At 46.6% G+C, this 23,064-nt stretch overlaps 1 protein-coding gene across 1 annotated transcript in view; it reads left to right on the plus strand.

Moving 5' to 3' along the window:
- The window catches only part of LOC135515551 (rho guanine nucleotide exchange factor 39-like), a 103,410-nt gene extending 83,370 nt beyond the window's left edge, over nucleotides 1-20,040 (plus strand). Inside the window, 3 exon segments of the mRNA XM_064939172.1 lie at nucleotides 4,600-4,688; nucleotides 8,202-8,444; nucleotides 16,443-20,040. Coding sequence (XP_064795244.1) covers nucleotides 4,600-4,688; nucleotides 8,202-8,444; nucleotides 16,443-16,476 — 366 coding nt within the window. The 3' untranslated portion in view covers nucleotides 16,477-20,040.
- Nucleotides 20,041-23,064: the final 3,024 nt, after the last annotated feature.

The raw sequence follows: 23,064 nt of genomic DNA on the forward strand, positions 1-23,064 counted from the left end.
AGTGATTTGCTGGTGTAGATATCAGTCTTTACCCCCCCTTCTGTCTGTGATGATGGATTAGAGCACTGTGTCAAACCTCCCAATAAAATACTCTCTCCCTCCATCCTGCTCTTTCCATCCTCTCTTTCTCTCTCTCCATCCATCCTGCTCTTTCCATCCCTCTCTTTCTCTCTCTCTCTCTATCCTGCTCTTTCCATCCCTCTCTTTCTCTCTCTCCCTCCATCCTGCTCTTTCCATCCCTCTCTTTCTCTCCCTCTCTCCATCCTGCTTACTTACAACCCTCTCTTTCTCTCTCTCCATCCTGCTCTTTCCATCCCTCTCTTTCTCTCTCTCTCTCTCCATCCTGCTCTTTCCATCCCTCTCTTTCTCTCTCTCTCTCCATCCTGCTCTTTCCATCCCTCTCTTTCTCTCTCTCTCTCTCCATCCTGCTTACTTACAACCCTCTCTTTCTCTCTCTCCATCCTGCTCTTTCCATCCCTCTCTTTCTCTCTCTCCCTCCATCCTGCTTACTTACAACCCTCTCTTCTTCTCTCTCCATCCTGCTCTTTCCACCCCTCTCTTTCTCTCTCTCCCTCCATCCTGCTTTCTTACATCCCTCTCTTTCTCTCTCTCCCTCCATCCTGCTCTTTCCATCCCTCTCTTTCTCTCTCTCCCTCCATCCTGCTCTTTCCATCCCTCTCTTTATCTCTCTCTCTCCATCCTGCTCTTTCCATCCCTCTTTCTCTCTCTCTCCCTCCATCCTGCTCTTTCCATCCCTCTCTTTTCTCTCTCTCTCCATCCTGCTTACTTACAACCCTCTCTTTCTCTCTCTCCATCCTGCTCTTTCCATCCCTCTTTTCTCTCTCTCTCCATCCTGCTTACTTACAACCCTCTCTTTCTCTCTCTCCATCCTGCTCTTTCCATCCCCTCTTTCTCTCTCTCCCTCCATCCTGCTTACTTACAACCCCTCTCTTTCTCTCTCTCCATCCTGCTCTTTCCATCCCTCTCTTTCTCTCTCTCCATCCTGCTCTTTCCATCCCTCTCTTTCTCTCTCTCCCTCCATCCTGCTTACTTACAACCCTCTCTTTCTCTCTCTCCCTCCATCCTGCTTACTTACAACCCTCTCTTTCTCTCTCTCCATCCTGCTCTTTCCATCCCTCTCTTTCTCTCTCTCCCTCCATCCTGCTTACTTACAACCCCTCTCTTTCTCTCTCTCCATCCTGCTCTTTCCATCCCTCTCTTTCTCTCTCTCCATCCTGCTCTTTCCATCCTTCTCTCTCTCTCTCTCCCTCCATCCTGCTTACTTACAACCCCCTTAACCAGCAATGCAGTTTTAAGAAAATACACCCCCCCCCCCCACCACCACCACCCAAAAGTAAGAGTTGAGATAGAGAGGGGGGGGGGGGACAATGCAAATAGTCTGGGTAGCCATTTGATTAGATGTTCTGGAGTCTTATGGCTTGGGGGTAGAAGCTATCCTCTTGGACCTAGACTTGGAGCTTGGGCTGTGATGACACCCGTCAGGATGCTCTCGATGGTGCAGCTGTAGAACCTTTTGAGGATCTGAGGACCCATGCCAAATCTTTTCAGTCTGCTGATGGGGAATAGGTTTTGTCGTGCCCTCTTCACGACTTGCTGTCTGAGGTGTTAGCGGTTTATTTCTGGGCCTGCCCTGCCCTCTAGTGTTCAGGCTGGGTCATTGCAGCAGCTCTTTGAATACAGGATCCATAAGGATCCTTACTGTAATACGATGTCCTAATACAAGGATACAAATGTCAACCATTTCTAGACTTCTAGTCGTTGATTGAGAGGAACAGACAGACACTCTCCCCCCTCCTCTCCCCCTCCCTCCTCTCCTTCAGTCTCACTTCTCTCTTTATGTCCCTAACCCCCTCCCTCCCTCCTCTCCCTCAGTCTCACTTCTCTCTTTATGTCCCTAACCCCCTCCCTCCCTCCTCTCCCTCAGTCTCACTTCTCTCTTTATGTCCCTAACCCCCTCCCTCCCTCCTCTCCCTCAGTCTCACTTCTCTTTATGTCCCTAACCCCCTCCCTCCCTCCTCTCCCTCAGTCTCACTTCTCTTTATGTCCCTAACCCCATCCTCCCTCCCTCCCCTCTCCCTCAGTCTCACTTCTCTCTTTATGTCCCTAACCCCCATCCTCCCTCCCTCCTCTCCCTCAGTCTCACTTCTCTCTTTATGTCCCTAACCCCCTCCCTCCCTCCTCTCCCTCAGTCTCACTTCTCTCTTTATGTCCCTAACCCCATCCTCCCTCCCTCCTCTCCCCCTCAGTCTCACTTCTCTCTTTATGTCCCTAACCCTCCCTCCCTCCCTCCTCTCCCTCAGTCTCACTTCTCTCTTTATGTCCCTAACCCCTCCCTCCCTCAGTCTCCCTCCTCTCCCTCAGTCTCACTTCTCTTTATGTCCCTAACCCCCCTCCCTCCTCTCCCTCAGTCTCACTTCTCTCTTTATGTCCCTAACCCTCCCTCCCTCCTCTCCCTCAGTCTCACTCTCTCTTTATGTCCCTAACCCCCCCTCCCTCCCTCCTCTCCCTCAGTCTCACTTCTCTCTTTATGTCCCAAACCCCCCCCCCTCCCTCCTCTTCCTCAATCTCTCTTCATATCCCTAACCCCCATCCTCCACTCCCCCTCCCTCCCTCCTCTTCCTCAGTCTCACTTCTCTCTTTATATCCCTAACCCCCCCCCCCCTCCCTCCCCCCCTCAGTCTCACTTCTCTCTTCATATCCTTAACCCCCTCCCCCCCTCAGTCTCACTTCTCTCTTTATGTCCCTAACCCCCCTCTCTCCCTCCCTCCCTCCCTCATTCTCACTTCTCTCTTTATGTCCCTAACCCCCCCCCCCCTCCCTCCTCTCCCTCAGTCTCACTTCTCTTATGTCCCTAACCCCCCTCTCTCCCTCCCTCCCCCTCAGTCTCACTTCTCTCTTTATGTCCCTAACCCCCCTCTCTCCCTCCCTCCCCCTCAGTCTCACTTCTCTCTTTATGTCCCGAACCCCCCTCCCTCCCTCATTCTCACTTCTCTCTTTATGTCCCTAACCCCCTTCTCCCTCCCTCCCCCTCAGTCTCACTTCTCTCTTTATATCCCTAACCCCCCTCCCTCCCCCTCAGTCTCACTTCTCTCTTCATATCCCTAACCCCCTCCCCCCCCCCTCAGTCTCACTTCTCTCTTTATGTCCCTAACCCCCCTCTCTCCCTCCCTCCCTCCCTCATTCTCACTTCTCTCTTTATGTCCCTAACCCCCCCCTCCCTCCTCTCCCTCAGTCTCACTTCTCTTATGTCCCTAACCCTCCCTCCTCTCCCTCAGTCTCACTTCTCTTATGTCCCTAACACCCCCCTCCTCTCCCTCCTCCATATTTCTCTACATTTACATTTACATTTAAGGCATTTAGCAGACGCTCTTATCCAGAGCGACTTACAAATTGGTGAATTCACCTTCTGACATCCAGTGGAACAGCCACTTTACAATAGTGCATCTAAATCATTAAGGGGGGGGTGAGAAGGATTACTTATCCTATCCTAGGTATTCCTTGAAGAGGTGGGGTTTCAGGTGTCTCCGGAAGGTGGTGATTGACTCCGCTGTCCTGGCGTCGTGAGGGAGTTTGTTCCACCATTGGGGGCCAGAGCAGCGAACAGTTTTGACTGGGCTGAGCGGGAACTGTACTTCCTCAGTGGTAGGGAGGCGAGCAGGCCAGAGGTGGATGAACGCAGTGCCCTTGCTTGGGTGTAGGGCCTGATCAGAGCCTGGAGGTACTGCGGTGCCGTTCCCCTCACAGCTCCGTAGGCAAGCACCATGGTCTTGTAGCGGATGCGAGCTTCAACTGGAAGCCAGTGGAGAGAGCGGAGGAGCGGGGTGACGTGAGAGAACTTGGGAAGGTTGAACACCAGACGGGCTGCGGCGTTCTGGATGAGTTGTAGGGGTTTAATGGCACAGGCAGGGAGCCCAGCCAACAGCGAGTTGCAGTAATCCAGACGGGAGATGACAAGTGCCTGGATTAGGACCTGCGCCGCTTCCTGTGTGAGGCAGGGTCGTACTCTGCGGATGTTGTAGAGCATGAACCTACAGGAACGGGCCACCGCCATGATGTCATCCCTCTCTTTCTGTCTCCTAGTTGACCTTCCCTCCCTCCCTCCTCTCTTTCTGTCTCCTAGTTGACCTTCCCTCCCTCCCTCCTCTCTTTCTGTCTCCTAGTTGACCTTCCCTCCCTCCCTCCTCTCTTTCTGTCTCCTAGTTGACCTTCCCTCCCTCCCTCCTCTCTTTCTGTCTCCTAGTTGACCTTCCCTCCCTCCTCTCTTTCTGTCTCCTAGTTGACCTTCCTCCTCCTCTCTTTCTGTCTCCTAGTTGACCTTCCCTCCCTCCTCTCTTTCTGTCTCCTAGTTGACCTTCCCTCCTTCCCTCCTCTCTGTCTCCTAGTTGACCTTCCCTCCCTCCCTCCTCTCTTTCTGTCTCCTAGTTGACCTTCCCTCCCTCCCTCCTCTCTTTCTGTCTCCTAGTTGACCTTCCCTCCCTCCCTCCTCTCTTTCTGTCTCCTAGTTGACCTTCCCTCCCTCCCTCCTCTCTTTCTGTCTCCTAGTTGACCTTCCCTCCCTCCTCTCTTTCTGTCTCCTAGTTGACCTTCCCTAAAGCCAAGCTGCTGCTGATGTCCAGCGATCAGGATGATATCAACGACTGGTATTACAGCCTGGGTTCTGCTGTAGGGTACGTTAACACAGACACCCCATCTCTCTCTCTCTCTCTCTCTCTCTCTGGTATTACAGCCTGGGTTCTGCTGTAGGGTACGTTAACACAGACACCCCATCTCTCTCTCTCTCTCTCCCTCTGGTATTACAGCCTGGGTTCTGCTGTAGGGTACGTTAACACAGACACCCCATCTCTCTCTCTCTGGTATTACAGCCTGGGTTCTGCTGTAGGGTACGTTAACACAGACACCCCATCTCCTCTCTCTCTCTCTCTCTCTCTGGTATTACAGCCTGGGTTCTGCTGTAGGGTACGTTAACACAGACACCCCGTCTCTCTCTCTCTCTCTCTCTGGTATTACAGCCTGGGTTCTGCTGTAGGGTACGTTAACACAGACACCCCATCTCTCTCTCTCTCACTCTGGTATTACAGCCTGGGTTCTGCTGTAGGGTACGTTAACACAGACACCCCATCTCTCTCTCTCTCACTCTGGTATTACAGCCTGGGTTCTGCTGTAGGGTACGTTAACACACACCCCATCTCTCTCTCTCTCACTCTGGTATTACAGCCTGGGTTCTGCTGTAGGGTACGTTAACACAGACACCCCGTCTCTCTCTCTCTCTCTCTCTCTCTCTCTCTCTCTCTCTCTCTCTCTCTCTCTCTCTCTCTCTCTCTCTCTCTCTCTCTCTCTCTCTCTCTCTCTCTGGTATTACAGCCTGGGTTCTGCTGTAGGGTACGTTAACAGTTGGCTGTGGTCTCTACAGACAGTTGTTGGCTGTGGTCTCTACAGACAGTTGTTGTCTGTGGTCTCTACAGACAGTTGTTGTCTGTGGTCTCTACAGACAGTTGTTGGCTGTGGTCTCTACAGACAGTTGTTGGCTGTGGTCTCTACAGACAGTTGTTGGCTGTGGTCTCTCCAGTCAGTTGTTGGCTGTGGTCTCTCCAGTCAGTTGTTGGCTGTGGTCTCTCCAGTCAGTTGTTGGCTGTGGTCTCTCCAGTCAGTTGTTGGCTGTGGTCTCTCCAGTCAGTTGTTGGCTGTGGTCTCTCCAGTCAGTTGTTGGCTGTGGTCTCTCCAGTCAGTTGTTGGCTGTGGTCTCTCCAGTCAGTTGTTGTCTGTGGTCTCTACAGACAGTTGTTGTCTGTGGTCTCTACAGACAGTTGTTGTCTGTGGTCTCTACAGACAGTTGTTGGCTGTGGTCTCTACAGACAGTTGTTGGCTGTGGTCTCTACAGACAGTTGTTGGCTGTGGTCTCTACAGACAGTTGTTGGCTGTGGTCTCTACAGACAGTTGTTGGCTGTGGTCTCTACAGACAGTTGTTGGCTGTGGTCTCTACAGACAGTTGTTGTCTGTGGTCTCTACAGACAGTTGTTGTCTGTGGTCTCTACAGACAGTTGTTGTCTGTGGTCTCTACAGTCAGTTGTTGGCTGTGGTCTCTACAGTCAGTTGTTGGCTGTGGTCTCTACAGTCAGTTGTTGGCTGTGGTCTCTACAGTCAGTTGTTGGCTGTGGTCTCTACAGTCAGTTGTTGGCTGTGGTCTCTACAGTCAGTTGTTGGCTGTGGTCTCTCCAGTCAGTTGTTGGCTGTGGTCTCTCCAGACAGTTGTTGCCTGTGGTCTCTCCAGACAGTTGTTGCCTGTGGTCTCTACAGACAGTTGTTGGCTGTGGTCTCTACAGACAGTTGTTGGCTGTGGTCTCTACAGACAGTTGTTGGCTGTGGTCTCTACAGACAGTTGTTGGCTGTGGTCTCTACAGACAGTTGTTGGCTGTGGTCTCTACAGTCAGTTGTTGCCTGTGGTCTCTCCAGACAGTTGTTGCCTGTGGTCTCTCCAGACAGTTGTTGCCTGTGGTCTCTACAGTCAGTTGTTGCCTGTGGTCTCTGCAGACAGTTGTTGTAATGTGTTGCCTGTGGTCTCTCCAGACAGTTGTTGTCTGCAGTCTCTACAGTCAGTTGTTGTCTGCGGTCTCTACAGACAGTTGTTGTCTGTGGTCTCTACAGACGGTTGTTGCCTGTGGTCTCTACAGACAGTTGTTGTCTGTGGTCTCTACAGACAGTTGTTGTCTGTGGTCTCTACAGACAGTTGTTGTCTGTGGTCTCTACAGTCAGTTGTTGCCTGTGGTCTCTGCAGACAGTTGTTGTAATGTGTTGCCTGTGGTCTCTCCAGACAGTTGTTGTCTGTGGTCTCTACAGTCAGTTGTTGCCTGTGGTCTCTACAGTCAGTTGTTGCCTGTGGTCTCTCCAGACAGTTGTTGCCTGTGGTCTCTACAGTCAGTTGTTGCCTGTGGTCTCTCCAGACAGTTGTTGCCTGTGGTCTCTACAGTCAGTTGTTGCCTGTGGTCTCTGCAGACAGTTGTTGTAATGTGTTGCCTGTGGTCTCTCCAGACAGTTGTTGTCTGCAGTCTCTACAGTCAGTTGTTGTCTGCGGTCTCTACAGACAGTTGTTGTCTGTGGTCTCTACAGACGGTTGTTGCCTGTGGTCTCTACAGACAGTTGTTGTCTGTGGTCTCTACAGACAGTTGTTGTCTGTGGTCTCTACAGACAGTTGTTGTCTGTGGTCTCTACAGTCAGTTGTTGCCTGTGGTCTCTGCAGACAGTTGTTGTAATGTGTTGCCTGTGGTCTCTCCAGACAGTTGTTGTCTGTGGTCTCTACAGACAGTTGTTGTCTGTGGTCTCTACAGACAGTTGTTGTCTGTGGTCTCTACAGACAGTTGTTGTCTGTGGTCTCTACAGACGGTTGTTGTCTGTGGTCTCTACAGACGGTTGTTGCCTGTGGTCTCTACAGACAGTTGTTGGCTGTGGTCTCTACAGACAGTTGTTGCCTGTGGTCTCTACAGACAGTTGTTGGCTGTGGTCTCTACAGACAGTTGTTGCCTGTGGTCTCTACAGACAGTTGTTGTCTGTGGTCTCTACAGACAGTTGTTGCCTGTGGTCTCTACAGACAGTTGTTGGCTGTGGTCTCTACAGACAGTTGTTGCCTGTGGTCTCTACAGACAGTTGTTGTCTGTGGTCTCTACAGACAGTTGTTGTCTGTGGTCTCTACAGACAGTTGTTGTCTGTGGTCTCTACAGACAGTTGTTGCCTGTGGTCTCTACAGACAGTTGTTGCCTGTGGTCTCTACAGACAGTTGTTGCCTGTGGTCTCTACAGACAGTTGTTGTCTGTGGTCTCTACAGACAGTTGTTGTCTGTGGTCTCTACAGACAGTTGTTGTCTGTGGTCTCTACAGACAGTTGTTGCCTGTGGTCTCTACAGACAGTTGTTGGCTGTGGTCTCTACAGACAGTTGTTGTCTGTGGTCTCTACAGACAGTTGTTGTCTGTGGTCTCTACAGACAGTTGTTGTCTGTGGTCTCTACAGACAGTTGTTGCCTGTGGTCTCTACAGACAGTTGTTGGCTGTGGTCTCTACAGACAGTTGTTGTCTGTGGTCTCTACAGACAGTTGTTGTCTGTGGTCTCTCCAGACAGTTGTTGTCTGTGGTCTCTACAGACAGTTGTTGTCTGTGGTCTCTACAGACAGTTGTTGTCTGTGGTCTCTACAGACAGTTGAAGTCCAGGAACACAGTGGTCCATCACAGAGATGATCTGGTCAGGAGACCTCTACGCTACTTTGTAGAGGACCAGAAGAACCAAACTACCCCCTCCACACCACCCACCACTACCACCCCAGGGAGGAAGAGGATGGCCCCCCCTCCACCCCAGACCCCCTCCAGACCTACCGCTCCAGCAGAAGCAGAGGGCAGCGCATCCAAGAGGATGAAGCTGACTGGGGGGCCAGCTGAGAGGTGGGTTCGTACAGAATGTACTGTATATATATGATAATGCTGTCATTCAGAGGTGGGTTCGTACAGAATGTACTGTATATATATATGTGTGATAATGCTGTCATTCAGAGGTGGGTTCGTACAGAATGTACTGTATATATATGATAATGCTGTCATTCAGAGGTGGGTTCGTACAGAATGTACTGTATATATATGATAATGCTGTCATTCAGAGGTGGGTTCGTACAGAATGTACTGTATATATATATATGATAATGCTGTCATTCAGAGGTGGGTTCCTACAGAATGTACTGTATATATATATGATAATGCTGTCATTCAGAGGTGGGTTCGTACAGAATGTACTGTATATATATGATAATGCTGTCATTCAGAGGTGGGTTCGTACAGAATGTACTGTATATATATGATAATGCTGTCATTAAGAGGTGGGTTCGTACAGAATGTACTGTATATATATGATAATGCTGTCATTCAGAGGTGGGTTCGTACAGAATGTACTGTATATATATATATGATAATGCTGTCATTCAGAGGTGGGTTCCTACAGAATGTACTGTATATATGATAATGCTGTCATTCAGAGGTGGGTTCATACAGAATGTACTGTATATATATGATAATGCCTTCATTCAGAGGTGGGTTTGTACAGAATGTACTGTATATATATGATAATGCTGTCATTCAGAGGTGGGTTTGTACATAATGTACAGTATATATATGATAATGCCTTCATTCAGAGGTGGGTTTGTACAGAATGTACAGTATATATATGATAATGCCTTCATTCAGAGGTGGGTTTGTACAGAATGTACTGTATATATATGATAATGCTGTCATTCAGAGGTGGGTTCATACAGAATGTACAGTATATATATGATAATGCCTTCATTCAGAGGTGGGTTTGTACAGAATGTACTGTATATATGATAATGCTGTCATTCAGAGGTGGGTTCGTACAGAATGTACTGTATATATGATAATGCTGTCATTCAGGGGTGAGTTTGTACAGAATGTACTGTATATATATGATAATGCCTTCATTCAGAGGTGGGTTTGTACAGAATGTACTGTATATATATGATAATGCTGTCATTCAGAGGTGGGTTCATACAGAATGTACAGTATATATATAATGCCTTCATTCAGAGGTGGGTTCGTACAGAATGTACTGTATATATATGATAATGCCTTCATTCAGAGGCGTGTTCGTACAGAATGTACAGTATATATGTGATAATGCTGTCATTCAGAGGTGGGTTTGTACAGAATGTACATTATATATATGATAATGCTGTCATTCAGAGGTGGGTTTGTACAGAATGTACAGTATATATATGATAATGCCTTCATTCAGAGGTGGGTTCGTACAGAATGTACAGTATATATACGATAATGCCTTCATTCAGAGGTGTGTTCGTACAGAATGTACTGTATATATATGATAATGCTGTCATTCAGAGGTGGGTTCGTACAGAATGTACAGTATATATGTGATAATGCTGTCATTCAGAGGTGGGTTTGTACAGAATGTACATTATATATATGATAATGCTGTCATTCAGAGGTGGGTTCGTACAGAATGTACTGTATATATATATATATATATGATAATGCTGTCATTCAGAGGTGCGTTCGTACAGAATGTACTGTATATATATGATAATGCCGTCATTCAGAGGTGGGTTCGTACAGAATGTACTGTATATATATGATAATGCTGTCATTCAGAGGTGCGTTCGTACAGAATGCACTGTATATATATGATAATGCTGTCATTCAGAGGTGGGTTCGTACAGAATGCACTGTATATATATGATAATGCTGTCATTCATAGGTGGGTTCGTACAGAATGTACATATGATAATGCTGTCATTCAGAGGTGGGTTCATACAGAATGTACTGTATATATATGATAATGCTGTCATTCAGAGGTGGGTGTCTTAGATCCCATCTGGGCTTTTGTAACATGATAGAAGAAATGTAGAAGTCTTTCAGCCTTCTTAGGAGGGTTATAGAAGTAAGGACTGAAACCTGGTATGAGCGTAAGGTAGACCTAGTATGAGCGTAAGGTAGACCTGGTATGAGCGTAAGGTAGACCTGGTATGAGCGTAAGGTAGACCTAGTGTGAGCGTAAGGTAGACCTAGTGTGAGCGTAAGGTAGACCTAGTGTGAGCGTAAGGTAGACCTAGTGTGAGCGTAAGGTAGACCTAGTGTGAGCGTAAGGTAGACCTAGTGTGAGCGTGAGGTAGACCTAGTGTGAGCGTGAGGTAGACCTAGTGTGAGCGTGAGGTAGACCTAGTGTGAGCGTGAGGTAGACCTAGTGTGAGCGTGAGGTAGACCTAGTGTGAGCGTGAGGTAGACCTAGTGTGAGCGTGAGGTAGACCTAGTGTGAGCGTGAGGTAGACCTAGTGTGAGCGTGAGGTAGACCTAGTGTGAGCGTGAGGTAGACCTGGTACGAGCGTGAGGTAGACCTGGTACGAGCGTGAGGTAGACCTGGTACGAGCGTGAGGTAGACCTGGTACGAGCGTGAGGTAGACCTGGTACGAGCGTGAGGTAGACCTGGTACGAGCGTGAGGTAGACCTGGTACGAGCGTGAGGTAGACCTGGTACGAGCGTGAGGTAGACCTGGTACGAGCGTGAGGTAGACCTGGTACGAGCGTGAGGTAGACCTGGTGTGAGAATATGGGGGGCCAATAGAGGAGCAGTGGAACCTGGTATGAGAATATGGTGGCCAATAGAGGAGCAGTGGAACCTGGTATGAGAATATGGGGGCCAATAGAGGAGCAGTGGAACCTGGTATGAGAATATGGGGGGCCAATAGAGGAGCAGTGGAACCTGGTTTGAGAATATGGGGGCCAATAGAGGAGCAGTGGAACCTGGTATGAGAATATGGTGGCCAATAGAGGAGCAGTGGAACCTGGTATGAGAATATGGGGGGCCAATAGAGGAGCAGTGGAACCTGGTATGAGAATATGGGGGCCAATAGAGGAGCAGTGGAACCTGGTTTGAGAATATGGGGGCCAATAGAGGAGCAGTGGAACCTGGTATGAGAATATGGTGGCCAATAGAGGAGCAGTGGAACCTGGTATGAGAATATGGGGGGCCAATAGAGGAGCAGTGGAACCTGGTATGAGAATATGGGGGGCCAATAGAGGAGCAGTGGAACCTGGTATGAGAATATGGGGGCCAATAGAGGAGCATCGGAACCTGGTATGAGAATATGGGGGCCAATAGAGGAGCAGTGGAACCTGGTATGAGAATATGGTGGCCAATAGAGGAGCAGTGGAACCTGGTATGAGAATATGGGGGGCCAATAGAGGAGCAGTGGAACCTGGTATGAGAATATGGTGTCCAATAGAGGAGCAGTGGAACCTGGTATGAGAATATGGTGTCCAATAGAGGAGCAGTGAAACCTGGAATGAGAATATGGTGTCCAATAGAGGAGCAGTGGAACCTGGTATGAGAATATGGTGGCCAATAGAGGAGCAGTGGAACCTGGTATGAGAATATGGTGGCCAATAGAGGAGCAGTGGAACCTGGTATGAGAATATGGGGGGCCAATAGAGGAGCAGTGGAACCTGGTATGAGAATATGGTGTCCAATAGAGGAGCAGTGGAACCTGGTATGAGAATATGGGGGCCAATAGAGGAGCAGTGGAACCTGGTATGAGATGGGGGCCAATAGAGGAGCAGTGGAACCTGGTATGAGAATATGGGGGGCCAATAGAGGAGCAGTGGAACCTGGTATGAGAATATGGGGGCCAATAGAGGAGCAGTGGAACCTGGTATGAGAATATGGGGGGCCAATAGAGGAGCAGTGGAACCTGGTATGAGAATATGGTGGCCAATAGAGGAGCAGTGGAACCTGGTATGAGAATATGGGGGCCAATAGAGGAGCAGTGGAACCTGGTATGAGAATATGGGGGGCCAATAGAGGAGCAGTGGAACCTGGTATGAGAATATGGGGGGCCAATAGAGGAGCAGTGGAACCTGGTATGAGAATATGGTGGGCCAATAGAGGAGCAGTGGAACCTGGTATGAGAATATGGGGGGCCAATAGAGGAGCAGTGGAACCTGGTATGAGAATATGGGGGCCAATAGAGGAGCAGTGGAACCTGGTATGAGAATATGGGGGGCCAATAGAGGAGCAGTGGAACCTGGTATTAGAATATGGGGGCCAATAGAGGAGCAGTGGAACCTGGTATGAGAATATGGGGGGCCAATAGAGGAGCAGTGGAACCTGGTATTAGAATATGGGGGCCAATAGAGGAGCAGTGGAACCTGGTATGAGAATATGGGGGCCAATAGAGGAGCAGTGGAACCTGGTATGAGAATATGGGGGGCCAATAGAGAAGCAGTGGAACCTGGCATGAGAATATGGGGGGCCAATAGAGGAGCAGTGGAACCTGGTATGAGAATATGGTGGCCAATAGAGGAGCAGTGGAACCTGGTATGAGAATATGGGGGGCCAATAGAGGAGCAGTGGAACCTGGTATGAGAATATGGGGGGCCAATAGAGGAGCAGTGGAACCTGGTATGAGAATATGGTGGCCAATAGAGGAGCAGTGGAACCTGGTATGAGAATATGGGGGCCAATAGAGGAGCAGTGAAACCTGGTATGAGAATATGGTGGCCAATAGAGGAGCAGTGGAACCTGGTATGAGAATATGGGGGCCAATAGAGGAGCAGTGGAACCTGGTATGAGAATATGGGGGCCAATAGAGGAGCAGTGGAACCTGGTATGAGAATATGGTGTCCAATAGAGGAGCAGTGGAACCTGGTATGAGAATATGGGGGGGCCAATAGAGGAGCAGTGGAACCTGGTATGAGAATATGGGGGGCCAATAGAGGAGCAGTGGAACCTGGTATGAGAATATGGGGGGCCAATAGAGGAGCAGTGGAACCTGGTGTGAGAATATGGGGGGCCAATAGAGGAGCAGTGGAACCTGGTATGAGAATTTGGGGGGCCAATAGAGGAGCAGTGGAACCTGGTATGAGAATATGGGGGAGGAACTAGAACCCTCTGTCCACTCTATCCTGATGTTATTACCCTGATATAGAACAGAGGAACTAGAACCCTCTGTCCACTCTATCCTGATGTTATTACAGTGATATAGAGCAGAGGAACTAGAACCCTCTGTCCACTCTATCCTGATGTTATTACAGTGATATAGAGCAGAGGAACTAGAACCCTCTGTCCACTCTATCCTGATGTTATTACAGTGATATAGAGCAGAGGAACTAGAACCCTCTGTCCACTCTATCCTGATGTTATTACAGTGATATAGAGCAGAGGAACTAGAACCCTCTAGCCACTCTATCCTGATGTTATTACAGTGATATAGAGCAGAGGAACTAGAACCCTCTGTCCACTCTATCCTGACGTTATTACAGTGATATAGAGCAGAGGAACTAGAACCCTCTGTCCACTCTATCCTGATGTTATTACAGTGATATAGAGCAGAGGAACTAGAACCCTCTGTCCACTCTATCCTGATGTTATTACAGTGATATAGAGCAGAGGAACTAGAACCCTCTGTCCACTCTATCCTGATGTTATTACAGTGATATAGAGCAGAGGAACTAGAACCCTCTGTCCACTATCCTGATGTTATTACAGTGATATAGAGCAGAGGAACTAGAACCCTCTGTCCACTCTATCCTGGTGTTATTACCCTGATATAGAGCAGAGGAACTAGAACCCTCTGTCCACTCTATCCTGGTGTTATTACCCTGATATAGAGCAGAGGAACTAGAACCCTCTGTCCACTCTATCCTGGTGTTATTAAACCTGATATAGAGCAGAGGAACTAGAACCCTCTGTCCACTCTATCCTGATGTTATCACCCCGATATAGAGCAGAGGAACTAGAACCCTCTGTCCACTCTATCCAGATGTTATTACAGTGATATAGAGCAGAGGAACTAGAACCCTCTGTCCACTCTATCCTGATGTTATTACCCTGATATAGAGCAGAGGAACTAGAACCCTCTGTCCACTCTATCCTGATGTTATTACAGTGATATAGAGCAGAGGAACTAGAACCCTCTGTCCACTCTATCCTGACGTTATTACAGTGATATAGAGCAGAGGAACTAGAACCCTCTGTCCACTCTATCCTGATGTTATTACAGTGATATAGAGCAGAGGAACTAGAACCCTCTGTCCACTCTATCCTGATGTTATTACAGTGATATAGAGCAGAGGAACTAGAACCCTCTGTCCACTCTATCCTGATGTTATTACCCTGATATAGAACAGAGGAACTAGAACCCTCTGTCCACTCTATCCTGATGTTATTACCCTGATATAGAACAGAGGAACTAGAACCCTCTGTCCACTCTATCCTGATGTTATTACAGTGATATAGAGCAGAGGAACTAGAACCCTCTGTCCACTCTATCCTGATGTTATTACAGTGATATAGAGCAGAGGAACTAGAACCCTCTGTCCACTCTATCCTGATGTTATTACGGTGATATAGAGCAGAGGAACTAGAACCCTCTGTCCACTCTATCCTGATGTTATTACGGTGATATAGAGCAGAGGAACTAGAACCCTCTGTCCACTCTATCCTGATGTTATTACAGTGATATAGAGCAGAGGAACTAGAACCCTCTGTCCACTCTATCCTGATGTTATTACAGTGATATAGAGCAGAGGAACTAGAACCCTCTAGCCACTCTATCCTGATGTTATTACAGTGATATAGAGCAGAGGAACTAGAACCCTCTGTCCACTCTATCCAGATGTTATTACAGTGATATAGAGCAGAGGAACTAGAACCCTCTGTCCACTCTATCCAGATGTTATTACAGTGATATAGAGCAGAGGAACTAGAACCCTCAGTCCACTCTATCCAGATGTTATTACAGTGATATAGAGCAGAGGAACTAGAACCCTCTGTCCACTCTATCCTGATGTTATTACAGTGATATAGAGCAGAGGAACTAGAACCCTCTGTCCACTCTATTCTGATGTTATTACAGTGTTATTACCCTGATATAGGGCAGAGGAACTAGAACCCTCTGTCCACTCTATCCTGGTGTTATTAAACCTGATATAGAGCAGAGGAACTAGAACCCTCTGTCCACTCTATCCTGGTGTTATTAAACCTGATATAGAGCAGAGGAACTAGAACCCTCTGTCCACTCTATCCTGGCGTTATTATAGTGATATAGAGCAGAGGAACTAGAACCCTCTGTCCACTCTATCCTGATGTTATTACAGTGATATAGAGCAGAGGAACTAGAACCCTCTATCCACTCTATCCTGATGTTATTACAGTGATATAGAGCAGAGGAACTAGAACCCTCTGTCCACTCTATCTGCTAAATGGGATATATTATCCTGATGTTATTACAGTGATATAGAGCAGAGGAACTAGAACCCTCTGTCCACTCTATCCTGATGTTATTACAGTGATATAGAGCAGAGGAACTAGAACCCTCTGTCCACTCTATCCTAATGTAATTACCCTGATATAGAGCAGAGGAACTAGAACCCTCTATCCACTCTATCCTGATGTTATTACAGTGATATAGAGCAGAGGAACTAGAACCCTCTAGCCACTCTATCCTGATGTTATTACAGTGATATAGAGCAGAGGAACTAGAACCCTCAGTCCACTCTATCCTGGTGTTATTAAACCTGATATAGAGCAGAGGAACTAGAACCCTCTGTCCACTCTATCCTGGTGTTATTAAACCTGATATAGAGCAGAGGAACTAGAACCCTCTGTCCACTCTATCCTGATGTTATTACAGTGATATAGAGCAGAGGAACTAGAACCCTCTGTCCACTCTATCCTGATGTTATTACAGTGATATAGAGCAGAGGAACTAGAACCCTCTGTCCACTCTATCCTGATGTTACTACCCTGATATAGAGCAGAGGAACTAGAACCCTCTGTCCACTCTATCCTGATGTTACTACCCTGATATAGAGCAGATGTGAACAACAAATTTTTTCACATTCTTCTTCGTTCTCTCCTCAGTGAACCGGCCAGGTCAAGCTGTGTGATCCTGTGAAGGACCAAGAACTTCAGAGATCCTTGCTTTTTCACACAAACCAATCAAGTCAAACAGATAAGCGTTAATAGTGGGGATATGGGAGGTAGTTAGATACTGGACAATCAGGTTAATGGGGAGAGATGGGAGGTTGTTAGATGCTGGATAATTAGGTTAATGGGGAGAGATGGGAGGTAGTTAGATACTGGAGAATTAGGTTAATGGGGAGAGATGGGAGGTAGTTAGATGCTGGAGAATTAGGTTAATGGAGAGATAGGAGGTAGTTAGATATGAGGAGAGATGGGAGGTAGATACTGGAGAATCAGGTTAATGGTGGGGATATGAGGAGAGATGGGAGGTAGTTAGATACTGAAGAATTAGGTTAATGGGGAGAGATGGGAGGTAGTTAGATACTGGAGAATTAGGTTAATGGGGAGAGATGGGAGGTCGTTAGATACTGGAGAATCAGGTTAACGCTGGGATATGAGAAGAGATGGGAGGTAGCTAGATACTGGAGAATCAGGTTAATGGGGGTGTAGTTAGATACTGGAGAATCAGGTTAATGGGGGTGTAGTTAGATACTGGAGAATCAGGTTAATGGGGGTGTAGTTAGATACTGGAGAATCAGGTTAATGGGGGTGTAGTTAGATACTGGAGAATTAGGTTAATGGGGAGATGGGAGGTAGTTAGATACTGGAGAATCAGGTTAATGGGGGTGTAGTTAGATACTGGAGAATCAGGTTAACGCTGGGATATGAGGAGAGATGGGAGGTAGTTAGAAGATATGAAATGCGAAGATTTTAACACTGATGCCAAAGACACACTTTGAAACAGCTTCACGATAGAAGCTCAAGCAGATGGAAAATGTGAGATTTGACTCTGAAAGAAATTAATGTTTTATCCTGAATAGAATGTTACCATTTATGTCAGAGCAAAAGATCAGCAGGAAAATACTAGATTACTCGATTGGGAATCAAAACTGTCCCCTGGGATATTTTGGCAGCACAATACCATGTCATCTTAATGTTAAATCTTACTGTCTATTTACATTTAATTCATACAAGAGCTGAAATATCAAATCAAATCTGTCTATATATTAGTAACATATCATGCTTGTCTCTATGGTAATATACAGTATATTATAATATTAGTAACACATCATGCTTGTCTCTATGGTAATAAACAGTATATTATAATATTAGTAACATATCATGCTTGTCTCTATGGTAATATACAGTATATTATAATATTAGTAACATGCTTGTCTCTATGGTAATATACAGTATATTATAATAATAGTAACATATCATGCTTGTCTCTATGGTAATATACAATATATTATAATACTAGTAACATATCATGCTTGTCTCTATGGTAATATATGGTATATTATAATATTAGTAACATGCTTGTCTCTATGGTAATATACAGTATATTACAATATTAGTAACATATCATGCTTGTCTCTATGGTAATATACAGTATATTATAATATTAGTAACATGCTTGTCTCTATGGTAATATATGGTATATTATAATATTACTAACACATCATGCTTGTCTCTATGGTAATATACAGTATATTATAATATTAGTAACATGCTTGTCTCTATGGTAATAAACAGTATATTATAATATTAGTAACATGCTTGTCTCTATGGTAATATACAGTATATTATAATATTAGTAACATGCTTGTCTCTATGGTAATATACAGTATATTATAATATTAGTAACACATCATGCTTGTCTCTATGGTAATAAACAGTATATTATAATATTAGTAACATATCATGCTTGTCTCTATGGTAATATACAGTATATTATAATATTAGTAACATGCTTGTCTCTATGGTAATATACAGTATATTATAATAATAGTAACATATCATGCTTGTCTCTATGGTAATATACAATATATTATAATACTAGTAACATATCATGCTTGTCTCTATGGTAATATATGGTATATTATAATATTAGTAACATGCTTGTCTCTATGGTAATATACAGTATATTACAATATTAGTAACATATCATGCTTGTCTCTATGGTAATATACAGTATATTATAATATTAGTAACATGCTTGTCTCTATGGTAATATATGGTATATTATAATATTACTAACACATCATGCTTGTCTCTATGGTAATATACAGTATATTACAATATTAGTAACATATCATGCTTGTCTCTATGGTAATATACAGTATATTATAATATTAGTAACATGCTTGTCTCTATGGTAATATATGGTATATTATAATATTACTAACACATCATGCTTGTCTCTATGGTAATATACAGTATATTATAATATTAGTAACACATCATGCTTGTCTCTATGGTAATAAACAGTATATTATAATATTAGTAACATGCTTGTCTCTATGGTAATATACAGTATATTATAATATTAGTAACATGCTTGTCTCTCTGGTAATAAACAGTATAGTATAATATTAGTAACACAACATGCTTGTCTCTATGGTAATATACAGTATATTATAATATTACTAACACAACATGCTTGTCTCTATGGTAATATACAGTATATTATAATATTAGTAACATGCTTGTCTCTATGGTAATATACAGTATATTATAATATTAGTAACACATCATGCTTGTCTCTATGGTAATAAACAGTATATTATAATATTAGTAACATGCTTGTCTCTATGGTAATATACAGTATATTATAATATCATGCTTGTCTCTATGGTAATATACAGTATATTATATCGTTATGGGGATATATGGAGTGCAGGACGAGGAGTATATACAAGCCAGCGACAATTAATAGCTATTGACTTAATGAATATATTTATTCCATATCATGATTGTATCTTTCACTACTGCAGAGAGAGAATTCTCCCCTTTAAAAACTTCTAGTATGTGCTTGGCCATTCTGAGCCCTATGAATCGATGGTCTACCATGCTGAGCCCTATGAATCGATGGTCTACCATGCTGAGCCCTATGAATCGATGGTCTGCCATGCTGAGCCCTATGAATCGATGGTCTGCCATGCTGAGCCCTATGAATCGATGGTCTACCATGCTGAGCCCTATGAATCGATGGTCTACCATGCTGAGCCCTATGAATCGATGGTCTACCATGCTGAGCCCTATGAATCGATGGTCTACCATGCTGAGCCCTATGAATCGATGGTCTACCATGCTGAGCCCTATGAATCGATGGTCTACCATGCTGAGCCCTATGAATCGATGGTCTACCATGCTGAGCCCTATGAATCGATGGTCTACCATGCTGAGCCCTATGAATCGATGGTCTACCATGCTGAGCCCTATGAATCGATGGTCTACCATGCTGAGCCCTGTGAATCGATGGTCTACCATGCTGAGCCCTATGAATCGATGGTCTACCATGCTGAGCCCTGTGAATCGATGGTCTACCATGCTGAGCCCTATGAATCGATGGTCTACCATGCTGAGCCCTATGAATCGATGGTCTACCATGCTGAGCCCTATGAATCGATGGTCTACCATTCTGAGCCCTGTGAATGATGTTCCCTCCATAGTCATGTACCCCGTCCAGTATATTTACCAACAACATTAAACATTTGAAACATTCTGTTGCATTTCTAAATGTCTGATGTGTTTTCGTTTTGTTACTATTTAGCCATGTCTGTTTTCTTCTGGTATGTCCCTCCATCCCCCCCAGTACAATGCACTGTTATACTGTCCCCCCCCCAGTACAATGGACTGTTATACTGACCCCCCCAGTACAATGGACTGTTCTCCTGAACCCCCCCATGACAATGGACTGTTATACTGTCCCCCCGGTACAATGGACTGTTATAATGTCCCCCCCCCACTACAATGGACTGTTATACTGACCCCCCCCCAGTACAATGGACTGTTATACTGACCCCCCCCCAGTACAGTGGACTGTTATACTGACCCCCCCCACTACAATGGACTGTTATACTGACCCCCCCCCCCCCCCAGTACAATGGACTGTTATACTGACCCCCCAGTACAGTGGACTGTTATACTGACCCCCCCCCCCACTACAATGGACTGTTATACTGACCCCCCCCCCCCCAGTACAATGGACTGTTATACTGACCCCCCCAGTACATTGGACTGTTATACTGACCCCCCCCACTACAATGGACTGTTATACTGACCCCCCCAGTACAATGGACTGTTATACTGTCGTCGTCCCCAGTACAATGGACTGTTATACTGACCCCCCCAGTACAATGGACTGTTATACTGACCCCCCCCCAGTACAATGGACTGTTATACTGACCCCCCCCCCCAGTACAATGGACTGTTATACTGCCCCCCCCAGTACAATGGACTGTTATACTGTCCCCCCCCCAGTACAATGGACTGTTATACTGTCCCCCCCCCCCAGTACAATGGACTGTTATACTGCCCCCCAGTACAATGGACTGTTATACTGTCCCCCCCCAGTACAATGGACTGTTATACTGACCCCCCCCCCCCAGTACAATGGACTGTTATACTGACCCCCCAGTACAATGGACTGTTATTCTGTGTCCCCCCCAGTACAATGGACTGTTATACTGACCCCCCCCCCCCAGTACAATGGACTGTTATACTGACCCCCCCCCAGTACAATGGACTGTTATACTGACCCCCCCCCAGTACAATGCGCTGTTATACTGTCCCCCCAGTACAATGGACTGTTATACTGACCCCCCACCACCAGTACAATGGACTGTTATACTGTCCCCCCCCAGTACAATGGACTGTTATTCTGACCCCCCCCCCCCCCCCCCCCAGTACAATGGACTGTTATACTGCCCCCCCCCCCCCCACTACATTGGACTGTTATACTGCCCCCCCCCCAGTACAATGGACTGTTATACTGACCCCCCAGTACAATGGACTGTTATACTGACCCCCCAGTACAATGGACTGTTATACTGACCCCCCAGTACATTGGACTGTTATACTGACCCCCCCCCACTACAATGGACTGTTATACTGACCCCCCCCCAGTACAATGGACTGTTATACTGCCCCCCCCCCCCCCCCAGTACAATGGACTGTTATACTGACTCCCCCCCAGTACAGTGGACTGTTATACTGACCCCCCCACTACAATGGACTGTTATACTGACCCCCCCCCCAGTACAATGGACTGTTATACTGACCCCCCCCCCCAGTACAATGGACTGTTATACTGACCCCCCAGTACAATGGACTGTTATACTGACCCCCCAGTACATTGGACTGTTATACTGACCCCCCCCCCCACTACAATGGACTGTTATACTGACCCCCCCCCCCCCCCCAGTACAATGGACTGTTATACTGCCCCCCCCCCCCCCAGTACAATGGACTGTTATACTGACCCCCCCCAGTACAGTGGACTGTTATACTGACCCCCCCCCACTACAATGGACTGTTATACTGACCCCCCCCCAGTACAATGGACTGTTATACTGACCCCCCCCAGTACATTGGACTGTTATACTGACCCCCCCACTACAATGGACTGTTATACTGACCCCCCCCAGTACAATGGACTGTTATACTGTCGTCGTCCCCAGTACAATGGACTGTTATACTGACCCCCCCCCCAGTACAATGGACTGTTATACTGACCCCCCCCCCCCAGTACAATGGACTGTTATACTGACCCCCCCCCAGTACAATGGACTGTTATACTGCCCCCCAGTACAATGGACTGTTATACTGTCCCCCCCCCCCAGTACAATGGACTGTTATACTGTCCCCCCCCCCAGTACAATGGACTGTTATACTGCCCCCCCAGTACAATGGACTGTTATACTGTCCCCCCCCCAGTACAATGGACTGTTATACTGACCCCCCCCCCCCAGTACAATGGACTGTTATACTGACCCCCCCAGTACAATGGACTGTTATTCTGTGTCCCCCCAGTACAATGGACTGTTATACTGACCCCCCCCCAGTACAATGGACTGTTATACTGACCCCCCCCCCAGTACAATGGACTGTTATACTGACCCCCCCCCAATGCGCTGTTATACTGTCCCTCCCCAGTACAATGGACTGTTATACTGACCCCCCACCAGTACAATGGACTGTTATACTGTCCCCCCCCCAGTACAATGGACTGTTATTCTGACCCCCCCAGTACAATGGACTGTTATACTGCCCCCCACTACATTGGACTGTTATACTGCCCCCCCCCCCCAGTACAATGGACTGTTATACTGACCCCCCAGTACAATGGACTGTTATACTGACCCCCCCCAGTACAATGGACTGTTATACTGTGTCCCCCCAGTACAATGGACTGTTATACTGACCCCCCCCAGTACAATGGACTGTTATACTGACCCCCCCCCCCAGTACAATGGACTGTTATTCTGTGTCCCCCCCAGTACAATGGACTGTTATACTGACCCCCCCCACCAGTACAATGGACTGTTATACTGACCCCCCCCAGTACAATGGACTGTTATACTGACCCCCCCCCAGTACAATGGACTGTTATACTGACCCCCCCCCCAGTACAATGCGCTGTTATACTGTCCCCCCCAGTACAATGGACTGTTATACTGACCCCCCCCAGTACAATGGACTGTTATACTGACCCCCCCCCCACCAGTACAATGGA

The sequence above is a fragment of the Oncorhynchus masou genome, chromosome 27 (assembly GCF_036934945.1).
Source record: "Oncorhynchus masou masou isolate Uvic2021 chromosome 27, UVic_Omas_1.1, whole genome shotgun sequence".
Classification (NCBI taxonomy): Eukaryota; Metazoa; Chordata; class Actinopteri; order Salmoniformes; family Salmonidae; genus Oncorhynchus; species Oncorhynchus masou.